This window comes from Camellia sinensis, chromosome 6 (assembly GCF_055761805.1).
Source record: "Camellia sinensis isolate YWXY chromosome 6, ASM5576180v1, whole genome shotgun sequence".
NCBI lineage: Eukaryota > Viridiplantae > Streptophyta > Magnoliopsida > Ericales > Theaceae > Camellia > Camellia sinensis.
In genome coordinates, this window is record NC_138966.1 from 128,397,170 (window position 1) to 128,418,568 (window position 21,399).

General features: G+C 35.7%; 1 protein-coding gene across 1 annotated transcript; it reads right to left on the reverse strand.

Annotated features, from left to right (window-relative positions):
* Positions 1–1,696: 1,696 nt before the first annotated feature.
* On the reverse strand, positions 1,697–21,141 carry LOC114273223 (uncharacterized). Its single transcript, XM_082874731.1, has 4 exons — positions 20,230–21,141; positions 7,623–7,985; positions 2,894–5,151; positions 1,697–2,096 (listed from the first exon to the last, which is right to left on the reverse strand). Exons 1-3 carry the CDS (start codon positions 20,564–20,566, stop codon positions 2,924–2,926), a joined length of 2,928 nt encoding a protein of 975 aa, XP_082730857.1. The 5' UTR covers positions 20,567–21,141; the 3' UTR covers positions 1,697–2,096; positions 2,894–2,923.
* Positions 21,142–21,399: the final 258 nt, after the last annotated feature.

The window sequence follows — 21,399 nt, forward strand, 5'->3', positions numbered from 1 at the left end:
TTCAACTAGCATTCTAATTAAAATTTCATGATGAGTAAAATTATTGAAAAACCTTAAGAAGAAACAAAACATACACTTCATGGACAAAGAAATCGACTCTTATATTAGGGATTAAGAAATTAAACACATAAAAATATTTTATAGAAGTGTGTGGTTTAAATTTAACTTTAATGTGATAATACTCACATTTAAAATGAATCTATATCATATATTACTTTTTAAAATATTTTTTTTTACATATGAGTTCTTATCGTTAGTATTATCGTATTAACATATGTTGATTTCCATTTCAAAATAGTACCAAATTGTTCAAAAATAATGATCTTTTGTTTTTTCCCCTTGTCTTGTCTATTTGGAGTGTTAAGAATTTTCTCAACTCCTCTGCCAAGAAAGAAAAGTTTATTACCAAGAGAAGACTAAAACCATGACGATTACACATATATTATATTCAAGAGAAAAGTTAGGGATCATGAAAGATTTATGATCCTTGAATTATCTTAATTAGTGTGTGGTGCTTTATTCGTGTAATCCAAGGGTCACAAAGTTTCATGATTATTTTTATGAAAGGCTTTTCATGATATCTAACATTGCTGCATATTCAAATTTACACTTGAAAGAACAAAAAAATCAACTTTTATATTATCACCTTTTGAAGTAATTAAAACAAGTGTTACCTTTTCATTTGAAGGAACACATCATAAGAAAAAGGATCTAGTTTCGTGAAAGAAATAAAAAAATAAAAATAAAAATAAAAATAAAAATACTTATTATTTTTATATAATTTTATCTTTTTTGAAGGACAGAAATAATTTTTAAAATTTTAAAAAATATGTTTTTAATGTTTATTTTTGTTGAACTATAGTATCTATTTTTTCAAAAAAAATTTAAAAATCAAACTAAACATGTCATATGACTATTAAGAATATGAACTCACTATAGCCATAAAAGTTATTGGTTAGAAAAGAAGAGTTTCTTAGCAAGAAAAGACTAAAAGCATGATTAAAACATATATTTTATATTCAAATCTTTTTCTTCTAAACTAAATTTCACATACTATGAGATCGTAAAATAGCACAATATTAAAAAATATGGTATTACCAGTACATGAGTAAAGAATGAATATGATTAACAGAGTTGAGCATGAACAGAGTGGCCAAATTGATCAGAGCAACCAGAATAAAATGACCAAGCTAACTAGAATAGAATGGCCAAACTGACCTAAAAATTGGACCATAACAACTCTTAAAACCACAGCATTAATTATGGCATCAACCATGCCATACAACCAACTGATATAATTTCCATTTCATAAGATCCAAAAAATTTGACCCTATTCATGCCAACATTCATTTACACAGTTTTGTGATTTCATCCAACTCTCCAAAGATTTTTAACTGTTAGTCTCCATTCAATTTCATAGCAGCAGATGCCAAGTCTATTACCTGTCAATTCAACTAAACAAAGTGAAACACAGTCCAATCGTGCACGATGAACTAAAACAAGTTGTGAGGTTTAATCTTCCCTCCATGGAGCTGTGGTAGTACATATTGTTGCAGATAAACAATACAAGCTCATGAATTAGCTAGAAAACAATAAAAACAGAGAATTTTGGGATATTTTCAAAGAAGTGTCCAAATATATGAAATTAAAAGAACAGCAGTAGTAGCAGTAGTAGCAGTATTACAATATACAACAATTAAACATATGGCCATATCAAAGCATAAACAATATCAGAGTTCAGTTTTTTGTAGAGCAGATAAGGGTTTAATTACTTCCCAAAAATCCAAGACATTTAGACGAACATCGCATAACATTTTCTTTTGTTTTTGTTTTCTGTTTTTTTTTTGTTTTTTTGTTTTCTTTTCGGTTTTTTGTTTTTTGTTTCTTTGTGGTAACGGAAAACAAGAAAGCTGAAGGTATTCAAGAACATTTAGCCAAGCAGTAAGTGCTTCGTAGAAATTAGCCGAGACGTGACTAAAGCTTAATCTTGGCATCTCTGTGTGAAGATTTTTCTGTAATTTATCGCCAACTGTAGCTCACTCTTGGTGCTTGGCTTCATAAGACCGTTTTGATCTTCTTCCATGAGTGTCTTTCAACTATTGGAAACCGAAAAAATAAACAAAATAAAGAGTTATTTCACATATATATATAAATTCAAGCAGAATGAGTGTAATAGCATAGGCTAGTTTTGATATGAAGCAAATGAAAGGCTTTCACAAAAAATTCTTGTAGAATCAAGAGCAGTCAGTCTTTTTGCTAGGTCAGTGTGGCAAGTCTTATGGTCCGAATAGAGTGATGAAGGTAGCTCTAAATTTAGATAAACCATTTGTCATTATAAGCCTTGTGCAAAAAATTTGTAAGGAACTAGGATGCATGTCATCTTTCCTGAAAATTCATATTTTCAGTTGAATTTTCAAAAGCTGTTTTTGAAAAAATTTCAAAAATTAGTTTGGTGAAATTTTTTTTAAAACAGTCAATTTCATATGATTTTCTACTTTTTAGGGTGGAAATAAATTTCAAAAATAAAAAATACCTTTTTTTTTGTTTTTATTTTTGTTCAACTAGTTTTTAAAAAAAATCTGAAAGCTCAACCAAATTTCTTCCTATCTACACACATACACGAACGCAGTTTTTGGACCCAACAGGCAGTGTAAGTGTGGACGTTCATTTTAACATATAAACTGTAGTTATAGCACACTACACCCTTAAAGAGCAGTATAGTAAAAATTTGGTCAAGTACACATGAAAGTTTTCAAAACCTTAAAAAGGATATTGAATTGCTATTATGTGGGACTACCAAGCGTTGATAGTGTAGGCTTAAGAGAGCATGATAAAACAAAACTTTCAGAGAAGTAAATACTACTTTCTGCAAGGTGAAAAAGAGAGAAATTACCTGACCATTATGACAGCTTCAAATCTTTCCTTACATTGAATTTCCACTTTCTGCTAATTGATCCATCAAACTTTCATCCCTTGTTAGTTCGACAAAGACATTAGCCATATAATCTTTTTGTCCGCTGCTCCAATCAGATTCAAGCCACTTTAATGAATTCCACCATTCAATCTCCCCTTTGATCACTTTTAGATTGTTACTGGACAATTCCATCGGAGAAAGACTTTCAAGCATTGGGCAAGCATAGATGATAATCCTTTCTAATTTCGGTGCAAACAAAAGGCCACTGGAAATGCTTACTAATTCAGGTAGGTCAAGAAGTGATATCTTCTTCAAGCTTGGGAGAAACGGATTTGGTTCAAAGCACGAAGATTCTTGACTTACTAGACTGTTGATTTGGGGGCAGTCTTCAATTATAAGCTCTTCCAAGTTATCGAGATTACCAAGCAAGCTTGTTGTAAAAATGCTAGCCAAATTGGGGCAACTATGCAAGGCCATGTACTTTAGTTTGGACAGACAACCCTTACCAATTGGACCTTCCCAGATGCTTCTCAAATTCATTATGCAATGAATACCCAAGTATTCTAGTGAGTTGAATACCAGTTTTTTATCAACACCTGATTCATACGTCTGATCTCCGTCTGTACAGAATTCTCTGCCATCTATAATTGTTTGAAGCTCATTGCATTCAACCAACAAGCAAAATTTCAGCTCAACCATATTATCATTTCCAAATTCAGATAGCTTCTTGACAGTCCAATGTCGTTCTAGGAAAAAAGCACAAGTATACTTGAGTGCGTTCTGGATTTCAATCGGTACATACTTGCCATTCATATATTTTAGGTAATTTTCCTGTTTCTCGAACTCTTCCTCAACTCCATGTGGTAGGAGAGATATGATGCACTGCTTACGATGACCAACAGTTAATTTGAAATTTCGCACAGATGTAATTCCTTTTAGTTGTCCAACTTCTGGCAAATACAATTTTAGAGTCATCAACCCTTTTAGTTTAAGCAGCTCATCTGTGACATCTTTTACATCAGCTACCCACTCATCATCATCTGGATTTACATCAATGCTCAGTGCTTTCAACATACAGAGGCTTGCTAATAACCCTGCTGGAATCCTTTTGCATATCTGCTTAACTTCTCTGTAGCTTTTTCCATATCCATAAAGAGATACTTTCAAGCATTCCAACTTTGTTAGTCTTGAAATTTCCCTAGGCAGATACATAAGCTCAGTTCCTTCAAGATCAAGCACCTGGAGTTTCGAAAGTGCTCCAATTTCAGGTGGCAGTTCTGTTAAAAGCTCACAACCTCTTAAAAATAATTCTTGGAGGGAAACTAATCCGGAAATAGATGCTGGCAAAGACTTTATGCTCGTATGGGACAAATCTAGAACTTGGAGCATGGGCATACACTCAAAGAATGAGGAAGGAATTTCCATAAGGTCATAGTTTTCTTGTAAAAATAGCGTTACTACAGAACCAAAACTGCCTGTACCGAGTATGTTGCTTTCACTAAACGGGTTTGTTGCTTGTGCAAGTTCTTGATATGAAAACCCTCTCCATGAATGAGTCATTGAATCTACTCGAATTGGTAGCACCATATTGACTTTTCGATATCTCATCCACACAAAGGCCGCCACACTTATTGCAAATGCAATTGATGGTAAGATATATGTCAGTAAATCCAAACTTTTCTTTGATTTGCGAATGGTTTTAGTTTTGCATGGTGGGACTTGCAATCGAGGCGCACCACACAACCCAGAGTTTTGCATAAATGATACAGCAGTGAAGTTTGCAAAATGCCCTCCGGTAGGAATTTCTCCTTGTAAGTTATTGAAGGAGAGATTCAAATGTTGAAGATACCTGAGTGCCTCTAGTGATTGAGGAATGCCTCTGGACAAATTGTTATTGGATAAATCCAATAATTCTAAGCTTATCAAGTTGCCCAATGATTGAGGAATAGGTCCTTGTAGTTTATTATGTGCCAAGGAAAGAGTAACTAATGTTTGGGCTCCTCCAATGGTGCTTGGAATTTCGCCTGATAACTGATTCCACGATAAGTCTATTTTCCGATTGGGAAGCCAGAGGCCAAGGCTTGATGGAAGATGGCCCGAAAGTTGATTTGAACTCAAGCTAATGAATCTTCTTGTTGATTTGTTAAATATTTGGGCGGGAATTAAGCCGGTTAACCCTGCCGAAGGAATACTCAATATCTCAAGATTAAGGTTTCCAATTTCTTCTGGCAATGCACCTGCACACAATTTGAAATTTGGCAGTTATGTAAATGACCCAAAATTTGCCCAATTTGAAGGCATGTATGTGCTCATTATGTCAGGGCCTTTGTTAATACCACAAATTTAACTACCACAAAACCACAACAAATATTCTTAGGGTAAATGACACTGACCTCCCTGAAGGTTTGGTAAAATAGCAGAAATCTCCAAAAGGTTTCTAAAATGACTTAAACCTTCTTTAAAGTTTAATTTTCAATTACATTGACCTCCCACGAGATTTAACGAAATTTCTAAAATGACAGAAATCGCTTGAGGTTTAGTTTTCAATTACACTAACCCCCCTGAGATTTAATGAAATGGTAAAAACCTCCCTTGAGATTTTTGAAATGGCATAAACCTCCCCTACGGTTTACTTTTTTATTACAGATTTTCTTCTTGTTACTTTATGCTAAAACGAATAACAGAAAATGTTGATATCATCAAATATTTTAATTTAATTTTTAATTTTATCATTTGAAATTGTGTCCAGTTACAAAGAAATAAAAACATATATATAATTCCAATTGGAGTTTTGGAAAAAGGAGGTGTAAATAATCAACCGTATAGCTGCAAACAAAGCAAAGAAAAAAATAAAATAAAAGAACTGTAAATTTTTTTTTTTTGTAATTAGACACAATTAAAAGGTAAAATTAGAAATATAATTAAATTATTTAATGATGTCAACATTTTTTTTTCTTTTTTTAATGATGCTAAGGAATTTTTTAATAAAGGAAGCACACACAATCAACAGTAATTGCAAGCATAATAAAGAGAGAAAACAAAATTTGCATATTTCTATTTATTTGTAATTGGACATAGTTTTAAAGGGTAAATTAAAAATATAATTAAATTATTTAATGATGTCTTCATTTTTTATTATTGTTTTACGATAAAGTAACAAAAGAGAAGAGAGAATCTATAATAAAAAAGGGAAATTAGGGCAAGATCACCACATAATAAAACTTCATGCATTAATGACAAGTACAAAAATCTTTCGTTCAAAAGACCAGCAAACATCAATATCCTTAGTGAGTAATTTAAAATTTAAAATTTTAAAATAATATAACTTTCGATCGAAATGTCGATTTTTAATTAAATTTGTATTTTTAAAATTTTCTCGTCAATATCTATCAAACAATATCAATGTTGGATATGAAATTCTTTAAAAAAATAAAATAAAATTTTCACTGTTGAAATTAATATCAACAGTAAAATTTTAATATTTAAATAGTAAAATATCATCATCATCCCTAAATACCATAGTCATTATCATTGTTAATAAATAAGGGAGTTTTGGCCAAAGTAAAATTCTATTGTCATTTACAAATAGATTGTCACCAAACAAACTCAAACCAGAAATTTTTTTTTACTATGAATCAGAGCAAATTTTTACTGTTGACGTTAGTTTCGACACAAAAAAAAAAAAAAAAATTTACTATTTTTTTTAAAAGAATTTCATAGTCAACATGAATCTTATTTGATAGATCTTGATGAGAGGAAACTAAAAATACTAAATTTATTAAAAATCAAAATATAGATAAAAAGTTATATCATTTTAATTTTTGAAATATAAAATTGGTTACTAAGGACAAGATTGTCCATGAAAAAATAAAAAACAAATTTGTTTATCGTTCATGAAATAGGCGCTTCTTCTCTAGGGAGTTTACAAATTAAGAAGTTTGGACTCCTTTTTTTTTCACTAAAAAGGGGCTCAAGGAGGGGGGTTTGGCCAAAAAATCCTGTAAAAAATTAAACCTCATGGGAGGTTTCTATCATTTTAGAAACCTTAGGAGAGGTTTACACAATTTTATTAAACCTTAAGGGAAGTCAGTGTAATTGAAAATTAAATCTCAAGAGAGATTTCTGTCATTTCAGAAACCTTAGGAGAGGTTCCTTCATTTTATTAAACCTCAGGGGAGATCAGTGTAATAAAAAACAGAATCTCAAAAGAAGTTTAAGTCATTTCATAAATCTCAGGGGAGGTTTCTACAATTTTATTAAACCTCAAAGGGAGGTAAGTATAATTACCCATATTCTTAAGTAGGGTTCTGACACCTTCTAATGGATGTATCAAATAACTTTTTCCTAAATTTAAACTATGCTCCATGTCTGATGAGTGCTCAAATCTATTCATTTCACATCCAAACGTAACATTAGAGAAACTACAAGCTTGGTTTCCAAACTCAACTGTGGATTTACTATATAAATTTGCAGATCAAGATTCTCTGCAATTATTTTATTGTAATAATTCAACAATCTATATTTAAAGTTAAAACAACACTACATCGCTTTAGGAGGTGTGAGTTGAATATCGTTTTACTTTAGTTTAACTCAAATGGTTAGATATTGTGTTGTAATAATAAGTATAACAAATTCATTAAAAAAAATCATAATAGAAAAACCGAACTCTAAATTCAAGATAATGAAGACGGTAGAGTTTGGCAAGTACCTGTCAACTTGTTATCACCAAGATGTAAATCTCTTAGCAATGTAAGGTTCCCAATATTCTTAGATATGCTTCCTGTGAAATCATTAAATGACAATAATAACCTTTTAAGCGCTTTACATGCCCACAAGCCTGGTGGAAATTGGCCAGAAAGTTGATTGGACTGAAGTTGTAGCTCTTCAAGAAAAGGGAGATCATATTGAATGTCCAATGGGAGACTTCCAGATAGTCTATTGTTTGTCAAGTGAATTACCCTCAATGAAGACATGTTGAAGATAAAAGATGGAATAGCCCCTGTAAGAGAACTACTACCTGCACTGAATATCTCCAAATTGGCAAGATAGCCCACCTCTGATGGAATTCCACCTGCAAAGTTGTCAAAAATGAGGACATGATCATTTTATGTCCACGAGAAGTAAAAGAGAGACACTAAGTTAGTATGTAGCTAAGAAGTACAAATACTTTTATAGAGATGACCTATATATGTTAATCATTGATTCTCGACAAACAATCTTAAGAACATATTGAATATTTTTTTAATGTGTCTTAATCCAAAAAATTTATTCATCATGTCGAACATTTTATAGAAACTTTGCAGACACATGGAGGACGTTACTTTAATACTCCCAACACAACTTACGTGATGAACATTGTTATGTGAATCCTCCTTACAGTTTTTTTTTTTTTTTTTTATTATCAGCAAAGAAAAACTTTATTGATATCATCAACATATGTAAAATATGGATTACATCAATAAAGAAGAGGCGAAGACCAAAGAGCATCATAATGACTCATTTCATCCCAACTAGGTTGGTACCAAGGCACCAAGAGTATCACCCTATCATTTGCTAGCTCAAGCCAAGTTTGGTGAGAAACCAACAAAACAAAAAGAGATACAGCCCACCCAAGAATAACAACAACCAATAGCAAAAGCAAGCACCCAAAAAAAAAAAAAAACACCACTACAGCAAGTATAGGATCAGGCCAGAGACAAGGCCAGGTGTCAAGGTGCGCCCATCCAAGGGTTAACACCTTGATGCCACACTTATTTGTGCCATTTGGAGAGCCAAAAACATGCCCAAAAAGTTATTGGTGCAAGTGCAAGCCAAGGCTCAAGACATGGTGCAAGATAGCCCACGGCATGCCATGAAGCAGGCCATGCCAACAACCAGCCCAGCAGCAACTTTAGGCCAATTTTCAGAGGGTCAAATGTAGTCTTTTTGCCTTATAAATTTTTATGTAAATATCTTAGTATTAAAGGTGTTTTGGGTCCAACTATTGTATTTTTTCTCTTTTTGTAAAATTTTTAAAAATCCATTATGACTCCTCAAATATAGTGGATGTTTCCTCTTGCCAACTAGAAAATAGCTTAACAAGCTATATTAAGGAAGGGGTACCCAAATGTTGAACCAAACTACTTGTGCCTTTAAAGTACTCCAACCTAGCCAATGGTAAGGCAACTCTTGTAGCACTTTTGGTGCATTGTTCAACTATTGCAATGCCTTCTTTTGATCAATGAAAGTTACTTCACCTTTAAATTGTGCAAAGCTTTTCTAGTGTTGTTTGCTCTAAATTAGCTTGTTACTTGCTAATTTGTGGCTTGTCACCAACCTAGTGGCTTATAAACTAATTTATATTGTGGTTGCTTGTCTTTGCAAACACTTTGAGTTTTATTGGCGGGCTAGTGAAGAGAGTTAACTAACGCCACACACACTTGCTTATCTCTTGACAAGGCTTCCGCACAACCAGTGTGTGACAGTTGGTATCAAAGCCCAATCTATTTGGCTTTCTCTATTATTGGCTTTCTAAATGGATAATCCTAGTAATCATCAACCAACGCAAAGGGAGAGGATTGAGCTCTTGAAGCAGCGTATGGACAACATGGATGCCTTGGCAAGTTCATTAGCCAACCATGGGCAATAGGTTCATGATCATGAGCAAACACATGGCCTTACTCAAGGGCATGGTTGAGAGGATGTTGTCACTAAACTCAAGCTAGAGATTGAAGATCTTAGTGGCCAGGTTGGTGTTCTTACTCGTGCCTTTGGCAACGCACTCGGTGATGGCATGAAATTCCCTAGGGTGCGTGTGCCCGAGCCCCGTGCCTACAGTGGCTTCCGCGGTGCCAAAAAGTTAGACAACTTTCTCTTCGATATAGAGCAATATTTCAAAGCTGTGAAAGTTGAAACCGAGGAGACAAGGATTTCCATGGCCACAATGTATTTGTCCGGTGATGCTAAGTTGTGGTGGCGGACTAAACATGATGAGATGCAACGCGACTTATGCACAATTGAGACTTGGGAGCAACTTAAGCATGAACTTAAGCTTCAGTTCTTCCCTGAATGTTGAGTACAATGCCCGGCATGCTTTATGGGATCTCAAGCACACCGGCACTATAAGAGATTATGTGAAACAATTCTCTGGGCTAATGCTAGACATCAAAGACATGTCAGAGAAAGACAAGCTCTTCTTCTTTCTTGAAGGAATGAAGCCATGGGCCAGAGTTAAACTTCAAAGGCAAAAAGTGCAAGATTTATCCCATGCCCAAGTAGCAGCTAAGTGCCTTATGGACTACGTCGAACCTAAGCAACGGGATAGTGGTTCCCTACGCAAGAGTAAGGGAAGTGGAAAGTTCCAAGGCCATGGCAAACCTAAGAGTGGGGGAGCCAACACTTCTACATCCAAAACCCAATTGGGTGGAGGAAAATGGCAACAGAAGAGCTATGGTGACAAGGCAAAAGCCCCTCAATAGTTCTCTACAAGCAAAGCAAAGGGCCTTATCTCTTGTTTCTTATGCAACGGGCCACATCAGTTATCGGAATATCCACAAAAGCGTGCCTTTAATGCTCTAGCAGCAGTGCCTGACCGCATCTCTCAACCAAGTGGCAATGATAGTGAGAAAGAATGCATGCAGTCTAGGCGAAGTGGCAAAGGTTCTAAGGCAGCTGGCTTTAGAGTGGGAGCCTTTCATATGATGAATGCCATGGAGAAGAAGGCTTCTACAGGGAGGCCTAAGAATGCCAAGAGTGGCAAAGTGGGCAAGCATTCAGATCCTAAACAACTTGTGGAGGCTAAAGATGAAGGCAAAGGGAAGAAACATATGTATAGTGGAGAATCATCAGGCAAGTTGAACAAGAGTAAGTCATCTAACAAAGGTTTGATGTTTGTGGATGTAAAACTCAATGGGAAGCCCCTCTGTGCTCTAATTGACACATGGGCCACCTATAACTTTGTTGCTGGAACCGAAGTTGAAAGACTTGGGCTATCTTTATAAAAGGATGGCAACCGCATCAAGGCGGTTAACTCAGCAGCGCAACCTATCTATGGGGTTGCAAAATCTGTTCATTTGAAGGTCAGCACTTGGGAAGAAAGAGTAGATTTCACCGCAATACCCATGGATGACTTCCAAGACATCATTGGGTTGGATTTCTTGAGAAGCACAAATATGGCAGACATGCCTTATTCTAATAGTATGTGTGTCATAGGGGACAAGCCATGTCTTATTCCTACTATAGCCACCAACAACAATGACCAGTTTGTCTCAGCTATGCAACTCAAGAGGAGTGTTAGGCATAGTGAACAAACTTGGGTTGCCACATTGAAGTTGAATGAAGCTCTTGAATCTATTTCTGTCCCAGCCACAGTCAAGAAAGTCTTAAGGCAATTTGCAGATATTATGCCTGAACAGTTACTTAAGGAGTTGCCTCCACACTGAGGTGTGGATCCTGCTATTGAGTTAGTGCCAGGGGCAAAGTCACCAACTCGTGCATCGTATAGAATGGCTATTCCTGAGTTGAATGAACTAAGGAAGTGGCTTATGGATTTATTGGAAGCAGGCTTCATTAGGCTATCAAAGGCCCCTTTTGGTGCACCAGTCTTGTTCCAAAAGAAGCATGACGGTAGTCTTTGCTTATGTGTGGATTATCAGGCACTCAACAAGCTGACCATCATGAACAAGTATCCCCTTCCTCTAATTGTAGATTCATTTGATCAATTAAGCAAAGCGAGGTATTTTACAAAGTTAGATCTTCGATCGGGGTACTATCAAGTAAGAATTGCCGAGGGAGATGAGCCCAAAACTGCATGTGTTACTCGTTATGATTCCTATGAGTTCCTAGTCATGCCATTTGGCTTAACCAATGCCCTAGAAACATTTTGCACCATGACGAATGAAGTTTTTCAAGAGTACTTAGACCAATTCGTGGTAGTATACTTAGACGACATTGTAATTTATAGCTCCACTCTAAAAGAGCACGTGGAACATCTCAGGAAAGCACTGTCCAAGTTGAGGGAGCATAAGCTTTATGTCAAGCTAGAGAAGTGTTCTTTTACCCAAGAGAAGATTAAGTTCCTAGGGCACATTGTTGAGCATGGATACATCAAAGTGGACCAAGAGAAGGTCAAGATTATTCAAGAATGGCAGCCACCCGCTAATGTCTTAGAGTTACGGTCATGCCTTGGGTTGGCTAATTATTATCGCAAGTTTGTTAAAGGCTACTCAAGACTAGCTTCCCCATTGACAGAGTTACTAAGACAGGGCAAGCCATATGTTTGGACGGAAGAGTTTCAACAAGACTTTCAGGTTTTGAAAGAAGCTATGTCTAAAGACCCTGTTCTTGCTCCACCTAACTTAGGTAAAGTTTTTGAGATACAAACTGATGCATCTGATTTTGCTTTGGGTGGTGTTCTTTTGTAGGATGGTCACCCAATTGCCTACGAGAGTAGGAAGCTCAATGATATCGAATGGAGATATCCGGCTCATGAGAAAGGGTTGCTTCCAGTAGTGCATTGTCTGAGGACTTGGAGGCACTACATCTTGAGCTCACGGTTTATTGTAAATATTGACAACACGGTGGTTAGCCATTTCTTAACACAGCCCAAGCTAAGCGCACGAAAAGCTTGGTCGCAAGAGAAGTTGGCAGAGTTTGATTTTGCCTTAGAATACAAGGCTGGTGCCACCAACCATGTTGCTAATGCACTATGTAGGAAGGTGGAGCTTGCCGTGTGCTAACATGTATGTTCACTTATTTCCATTTCAACCAGCATCAAGGAGAAAATTAGGGCTCATCTAGACAAGGATATTATGCCAGAGAATCTTATGAACCTTGTCAAAATGGGCAAGACTCACCAATTTTAGGTGCAAGATGGACTACTAATGACAACAGGCAACCGTATCTTTATACCCAGGGCTGGTGATTTGAGAAAGACACTTCTTAGGGAGGGCCATGATACACTTTGGGCAGGACATTCGGGTTGGGAGCGAACATTGGCCGCCAGATGCGTGATGATGTGGAAGAATATGTCTGCACTTGTCTCACTTGCTAGCAAGATAAGGTTGAACATAAGAAGAAAGCAGGCTTGCTTGAACCTTTGTCCATGCCTAAACGTCCGTGGGAAAGTGTATCACTTGACTTCATCACTGGACTGCCTAAAGTAGAAGACATCGGGACTATCTTGACTATTGTGGACCAGTTCTCCAAGTATGCCACATTTGTAGTTGTCCCAAAGTATGTTTCAGCGAAGGAGACCACCCAACTCTTCTTCAAGCACATTGTTAAATATTGGGGTGTGCCTAAAAGTATTATTAGTGACCGAGATTCGTGTTTCGTTGGCAACTTCTGGATGGAGTTATTCAAGCTTCTTGGGTCACAACTTAATACTTCATCAAGCTATCATCCGGAGATGGATGGGCAAGCCAAACGCTTTAACTATATGCTCGAGGAGTATTTGCGCCACTTTGTCAATGCTAATCAACGAAGTTGGGTGCAGCTTCTTGATGTAGCACAGTTATGCTTTAACTCTCAAAAGAGTTGCTCTATGGGCAAGAGTGCTTTTGAAATAGTGAATGGACAGCAGCCACTGTTGCCCCATATAATGTATGGACCTTATGAAGGAAAGTCACCCAGGGCTTACCAATTTGCCAAGGAATGGAAGAGAAACCATGACATTGCTCGTGCCTATCTCGAAAAAACAGCAAGTAAAATGAAAAAATGAGTTAATGAAAAGAGGAGACCAATTGAGTTTAGAGTTGGGGATCAAGTTCTTGTCAAACTCAACCCTGAGCAACGCCAGTTCATGAGGGGAAGAGACAAAAGGCTAGTGCACAAGTATGAGGGACTGGTCACCATTCTGAAGAGAATTGGCAAGTGTGCTTACAAGATATATGCTCCATCTTGGCTAAAAGTGCACCTAGTTTTCCATGTGAGTTATTTGAAGCCTTACTTTCCAGACAAGGAAGATCCAACCCAAAATGAGCTGAAATGCCAAACCACCACAACCAAAGCAGGGAAAAAGTCTGTTGAATCTATCTTGGCCAATCGGGTGAAAATGGTTTCCAAGAAGAAACAAAGGCAATACTTGGTGAAATGGAGAGGCCTTGGAGATGAAGAAATCAGCTAGGAACGGGTGGCTAACTTGTCATCTTTTCAAGACAAGATTAATGCTTATTGGGCAAAGTCGTCGAGGGCATCGACCGTTCAAGTGGGGGAAACTATCAAGATGCGCCCATCCAAGGGTTAACACCTTGATGCCATACTCATTTGTGACCTTTGGAGAGCCAAAAACATGCCTAAGAAGTTGTTGGTGCAAGTGCAAGCCAAGGCCCAAGGTATGGTGCAAGATAGCCCACAGCATGCCATGAAGCAGCCCATGCCAACAACTAGCCTATTAGCAACTTTAGGCCAACTTTTGGAGGGTCAAATGTAGTATTTTTGCCTTGTAAATTTTTATGCAAATACCTTAGTATTAAAGGTGTTTTGGGTCTAAGTATTTGAATTTTTCTCTTTTTGTAGAATTTTTAAAAATCCATTATGACTCCTCAAACATTGTGGATGTTTCCTCTCGCCAACTAGGAAATGGCTTAACAAGCTATATTAAGGAGGGGGTACCCAAGTGTTGAACCAGACCACTTGTGCCTATAAAATATCCCAACCTAGCCAATGGTAAGGCAACTCTTGCAGCACATTTGGTGTATTGTTCAACTATTGTAATGCCTTTTTTTGATAAATGAAAAGTTCATTTCGCCTTTAAATTGTGCAAAGCTTTTCTAGTGTTGCTTGCTTTAAATTTAGCTTGTTGCTTACTAATTTGTGGCTTGCTCCAACGTAGTGGCTCATAAACTAATTTATATTGTGATTGCTTGTCTTTCCAATTGTATGAAGAGAATCTCAAAGGAAGTGCTTGGAGAGTTGAAAGGGACGGGACCCAGCTCTAGGGAAACTTAGTGGTGGAGGGAAGAGGTTCAAGTGGTAGTTAGGGCAAAAAAAGAGTGCTTTAAAAAGTGGTAGAAGGATAGGACTGAGGAAAACCTGAAGAGTTATAGATTGGCTAATAAAGAGGTCAAAAAAGTAGTGAGAGAGGCTAAGTTAAAAGCTTATGATGACCTATACACTAGACTAGATAGTAAGGAGGGAGAGAAAAGGGTATACAAACTTGCCAAGATACGGGAGCGGAAAACAATAGATTTTAATCAAGTTAAGTGCATCAAGAGTGAGGATTCTAAGGTATTGGTGAAGGATGAAGAGATTAAGGACAGATGGAAGAACTATTTTGATAAACTATTAAATGAGGAACATGGAGGTACGACAATAGCGGAAGAAATAGCCAGTAATACGATAAACCAAGACTATAGGTTTTATTGCAGGATTAGGAACTTTGAAGTGGAGATTGCACTTAAGAAGATGAAATCAAATAAGGTTTTAGGACCCGATGATATCCCTATTGAAGCTTGGAAGTGTTTGGGTAAAAAGGGGATTGCTTGGTTGACTAGGTTGTTTAGCAAAATTTTTTTGACTAGGAATATGCCAGATGAGTGAAGAAAGAGTATTTTAGTATCAATCTACAAGAATAAAGGAGATGTCTAGAATTGTAACAACTATAGAGGAATTAAGCTAATGTGTCATATAATGAAAATGTAAGAGAGGGTGATGGAACGCCGATTGCAAGATATAACAGAGATGTCAAAGAATCAATTTGGGTTTATGCCTGGCAGGTCAACAATGGAAACGATTTATCTTTTGGGGAGAGTAATAAAAAAGTATAGAGAAAAGGAAAGAGATATTCATATGGTGTTTATCGACCTTGAGAAAGCTTATGATAGAGTGTCTCGAGATATAATATGGTGGGTGTTAGAGAAGAAAATGGTGACAAAAGGTTACATTGATGTGATTAGGGACATGTATGAAGGAGTGATGACCATTATTAGATCGCCTGCTAGAAAGACAAATGAATCACTGTAGGGTTACACTAAGGATCTACCTTAAGTCCTTATTTTTTCGCTTTAGTTATGGATGAGTTGACGAGAAATATTCAGGATGGGCCATGGTGTATGCTTTTTGCAGATGATATCGTGCTAGTGGATGAGACTAGAGAAGGAGTTAACACAAAGTTGGAGATTTAGAGAAAAGCTCTTGAATCTAAGGGATTCCAGATAAGTAGAACTAAGACAGAGTACATGGAGTGTAAATTTAGTAACAGTAACAATGAAAGTAGAGGAGAATTGAAGATTGAAAGCCAAGAACTGCCTAAGAGTGAACATTTTCGTTATTTAGGGTCGATTATCATAATAGCAGGGGAGATTGATGCAGATGTGGCCCATAGGATTAAGGCGGGATGGTGTAAGTGGAGAAGTGCGTCTGGGGTACTGTGCGATAAACAAATACCTACTAGACTAAAAGGTAAGTTCTATAGAACGACTATTAGACCAACAATGTTGTATGGGACGAAGTGCTGGGTATCCAAGAAACAACATGTAAATAAGATGAGTGTGACTGATATGAGGATGCTAAGGTGGATGTGTGGTAAGACTAGACAAAATAGAATTAGGAATGAGTGTATTCGGGAATAGGTAAGAGTAGCACCGATAAAAGAAAAGTTAAGAGAGAATCGATTGAGATGGTTTGGTCACATTCAACGGAGACCAACAGAGGCAGTAGTGAAGAAATGCGATGCTGTAACGGTAGATGATAGTGTTAGGGGACGGGGTAGGATTAGATTAACGTTGCCTAGCATTATAAATAGAGATATGGATCTACTTAATTTGACTAACAAAATGGCCTTTGATAGGGCCGCTTGGAGAAAAATGATTCATGTAGCTAATCCCATTTGATGGGATTTAAGGCTTGGTTTGGTTTGGTTTGGTTTGATTTTGGTTGCTGGTCTTTACAAACACTTTGAGATTTATTGGCGGGCTAGTGAAAAGAGTTAATTAGCGCCACACATACTTGCTTATCTCTTGACAAGGCTTCCGCACAGCCGGTGTGACACACCAGGCCAGAGACAAGGCCAGGACCCATACACACCAAGCACTACCACTATACTACTACTGCTCTCCAATCCCTAACATCATGAAGATCCAATGCTCCTTCTAACCTAATGAAAATTCAATACAACATCAGATACTGAATAGAAATCCCCAATTCCTTGTGCCTCCATCCAAATAGCCACCCTAGCTTTGATCAAATCACACAAATCTTCAATTAGAGGTTGTAACCCATTGAATAAGCAGTCATTCCTAAACTTCCGAATAGACCACAAAACTAAACCTCCAGCCCATCCACCAATGTAGCAGACTATCCATTGTGTTGGGAATTTCCCATTGTACACCCCACCATCTAATAATATTAGCCCAAACTTGGCATACAAATGGGCAATGAAGCATAATATGATCTAATGATTCCAAACTTACTAGACACATCACACAATTTGAATCCACATTAGCCCCCAACACCCCCATTCTGTGAAGAAAATCAAAAGTTTTCAGTTTTCCTTTCCAAGCCAACCTAGTGATAAACCTAGCTTTTGGTGGAGATAGGTTGTTTCAGATCAAATCAGGTGAATTTGAGATAACCAGTTGAACCATCTTCCCAACTGTAAGCATGACAAGCCTTGAATACCTGACTGCTCAAAGTTCCACCTAAGCTCATCCACTGAATTATTCCTCAAAATTGGACCTGCTCCTAGAACTCTATGATGCCTACCTACCTCTTCATCTTCCCATGCAAACATGGGCCTTATAAATGAAAAATCCCAAGTATTATTGTTACTTCTGTAGGCTACTTAAATCCTCCTTATAGTAACAAGAGTTAATTACATTTTTTGTCCCCAAAATATGAGTCTTGTATCATTTTAATTCTCAATATTTAAATTGTGTCAATTTGATTTCGAATAGGTAAAACTAGAGAACAAAACAGTTTATTGTAGAACAAATATCAATCAAAACAGTGATGTTGCCGAGAAATGATTCTCCATGTTGTACCATCATTGTGTTCAACAAATCTCAATTCCATGTTCCGCAACTCAAAGGTCATTATTAAATCAACTCTGTTACGTAGCTCGAAACTTATGGCTCAAGAAGTGGCCCCAAATCATGTCTTCTTCTTTCACCTCTTCTCTCCTCTTCTCATCTCCCCTTCTCATCTTTCAAAAAATCCTTTCCTTTCTTTGCAGAACAAAACTCCCAAATCTCTCATCAATAGAAACCAAAACCAAAACCACCCACACACTCTCTCTACCTTTCTCTCTACTTCACTTGTCTGAGTATCCAAAACCTTGCCCTTCAGACTCCCCCTTATTCTCTCTTCCCAACACGCATAATCTTCTCTCTACCTTGCGCTATGTGGACATTAGCTTTCACGGCGGCACAAGAATCGAATCCATTGCCATTCATTAAGAAGGTATTGTTTGCAGAGACAATGTGATAATGAAAAGACCAGAGAGTTTGGAATCTTATAAAACACTGCCACATAAACGTACTAAATTAGAAAAGTAAAACCACCTTTCCTAGAGATCCCAAACTTTCCATGAAAATACCGAGAAAATATGAACAATTGGCTATACAGTAAAAATATTTTAGACCCAAATCCAAAGAAATCAAAACGAGATTCTTCAGGTGAATCAATCTCTCTCACCAATCCAAACCCATCTTCAAATTCAACTCCACTTTATCAAACAACCAAAGTTTTCACCAAAGCTTCGAGTTACGAGTTTGAAATCAAGAAAATTGATGCTAACACTTACAGAATAGCTTCCATGGAAGGTGGGTCATCCTCTTTTCCAAAGAATGCCCAGGAACACTGAAGCTACAAATCATCAAATTATTTACCTTCAACCCAGATTCAGATATATGAAGCAAGAATTTTCACAGAAGCAACAAAACCCACTTGGAAATTTCCTCCTCTGTTCCCCCTCTCTTTTTGTTTTTCTTCTCTCTGCCTCCTCTCTTTCTCTCTCCTGTTCTCAAACCAGTTTCAAAGAAGAGAAAAGAAAAGGAAAAAAAAAAAAAAAAATTCCAAAATGACGTTGTTTTGGAATTTTGGGCCACTTGAGCCGTGAGAATGTCGAGCTATGAAGCTTTATTCATTACTAAAGCCAATTTTGTCAACATCATCATTTTGGAGACTTGCACCAACATGGCTCTGTTTGTTTCAAAGTAAAATATTTTACACAAAAATATTTTTCTTATAAATTGATTTTACATAGAAAAAAATATTTTTATTTTTGTTTTTTGGCGTTTGATCGACACTTGAAACAAAAATATTCCATTGTCAAAAATAAAAAATTTGATTCAATTAATAACTTTTTATGAGTTTTTCACTTATGACTTTTATGATGACTTTTTAGTGAGCTGAGATATTTTGAAAATGCTAAAATGTGTGAAAAATGTAGTGAGTGAGAGTGATTTTGTAAAAATTGGCTTACGGAATTTTAAAAGGTAAGTTATTTTTGAAAAATGATGCAAAAAAAAAAATTTCTTAAAAAATATTTTTTTTGCTTTTTGTTCAACCAAACAACAGAATGAGTAAATATTTTTGATGTCAAAACAAACGGAGCCTTTTGTTATTCATCAAAACTGAATTGTAGAACAAATATCAAACAAATTTAGAAACTTAATCACCATGTTTGGTCTAGAAAATTGAATCCACTTTTTAGAAAATTGAGTTTTTTATTTTCTATTTTTAGTGATTTTTCAAAATATATTTTTTAATTTTTAAAAAAAAATTTAGATACACCTAATCTAAATAGGCTTTAAAATATAATATTTGTAAAAAAAAAATTAAAAAAATTCACCAAATACAAAATATACAAAAAAAAAATTAAAAATTAAAAATTAAAAATTCAATATATTTTGTATTTTGTTTTATTCAATGAATTTTTTAAAAAATTTTGTACAAATTTTTTATTTTTTAAATATATTAAGATTAAGTGGATCTAAAAATTTTTTAAAAAAAATTGATTAAAATATTTTTAAAAATTACTAAAAAACATGAATTGAAAACTCAAAACCAAACATGGTGAATAATTCTAGGCAACTCAATATTAAGGCCTAATTTGGGAAGACTAAATAAGTGCACTTTTTGACTTTTGTTGAAATATGGGTTGGGTTTGGGTTGAGTTTGAAGTTATGTGTTAGAGAGGTGATGTGACTTAAATAGAATGATGTGACTTAAATAGGATAGTGACTTTTTGACTTTTTGTCTTTTTTTAATCATGCCAAATCAAAATATTCCTAATCAATTATTAAAATAATAATAATAATAAAATATATAAATTTATAAAAAAATTCTGCATATAAATCCTGCATACCAAGTCGTGTCAAAGTTAGTAACTGTACCTTTGAAGTTATTATGCCCAATATACAACTCCTTAAGCATGGTCAAGTTGCCGATTTCTCGAAGTATGCTGCCATTCAAACTATTAAAAGATAGCGATAAATATTGAAGCTTCCTGCACTTGTACAGACTGGATGGAATTTCGCCATAAAAATTATTAGCCGTCAGATCAATGCTTTGCAACGACGACATGTTGAAGAACATAGCGGAGGGTATAGAACCCGTAATCTGATTGTTTTCCAAATTCAAAAATTTCAAATTTGAAAGTTTACCAATCTCATCTGGAATATTTCCATGCAGAGAATTGTACCCTAAAGTGAGTCCCTCTAGCTTTGACATGTTGCACAATGAAGATCCAATTGTGCCTCTGAAATTATTGTGGTGTAGAAGCAAGTATTGAAGATCTGGTAAATTACCAAACCATGAATATGAATTCAAATCTCCGACAAAGTTGTTGTACCCAAAGTTGACTGAAACTGATGTCGAGTAAAGATAGGAATGAGAGGTTGCCGAGGTGGGGAGAGAGCGAGCCTGTGAGACCCATGTCGGAAAGATTCAGAGATATGACCCTTTCGTGGAGGACACCACAGGTGATCCCAACCCAGCCGCAAACTAAACTTGTGGTGGACCAATTATCAGCCAAGATATTGTATGGGTCTAAAATGATGGAGGCTTTGAAGAAGAGAAGAGCAGATTGGTCTGTGGTTAAGTTGGTTATAGCTATGGAAGAAATTGACTGATCCTGTACCAAGAACACAAGAGCAGCAGCGAGAAAGCTTCTAGTTTTTTCCATGATTCTTTGTAAACTATAAAATAGACCCATGTAGTATGACTCACATATATAGAATAGTTTTTTTTTAATTTATTTTTGATGTTAATAATGATATTATTTGAGTTATGATTAAAAAAATTTTAAATTATTCTTTATGTTGTGTGAGTTATACTTTGTTTTGTTTATTTTTGATTTTCATAAGATTTTGTTTTCTTTATTTTTGATTTTCATAAGATTTAGTCATGAAATTTGTGGTGATATGTGTAAACCTTTCATTTTAAAACACAACCATTTATAATAAAAATAGAATTATATCATTCACTATTATAAAAAGAAAAAATGATAATTTCATAAAGAAATTTAAAAATTATAATTTCATTTTAATTTATTTCACTCCCAT

What these genes read in the sequence shown, in the direction of transcription:
- LOC114273223 (XM_082874731.1), bottom strand. Translation starts at nt 20,566, where the DNA reads ATGTCAAAGCTAGAGGGACTCACTTTAGGGTACAATTCTCTGCATGGA. An exon ending in TGGGCATAATAACTTCAAAG is followed by an intron (nt 7,986 to 20,229) that starts GTACAGTTACTA and finishes ACAACTTTGCAG; the next exon opens with GTGGAATTCCATCAGAGGTG. An exon ending in TGGTGATAACAAGTTGACAG is followed by an intron (nt 5,152 to 7,622) that starts GTACTTGCCAAA and finishes AATTGTGTGCAG; the next exon opens with GTGCATTGCCAGAAGAAATT.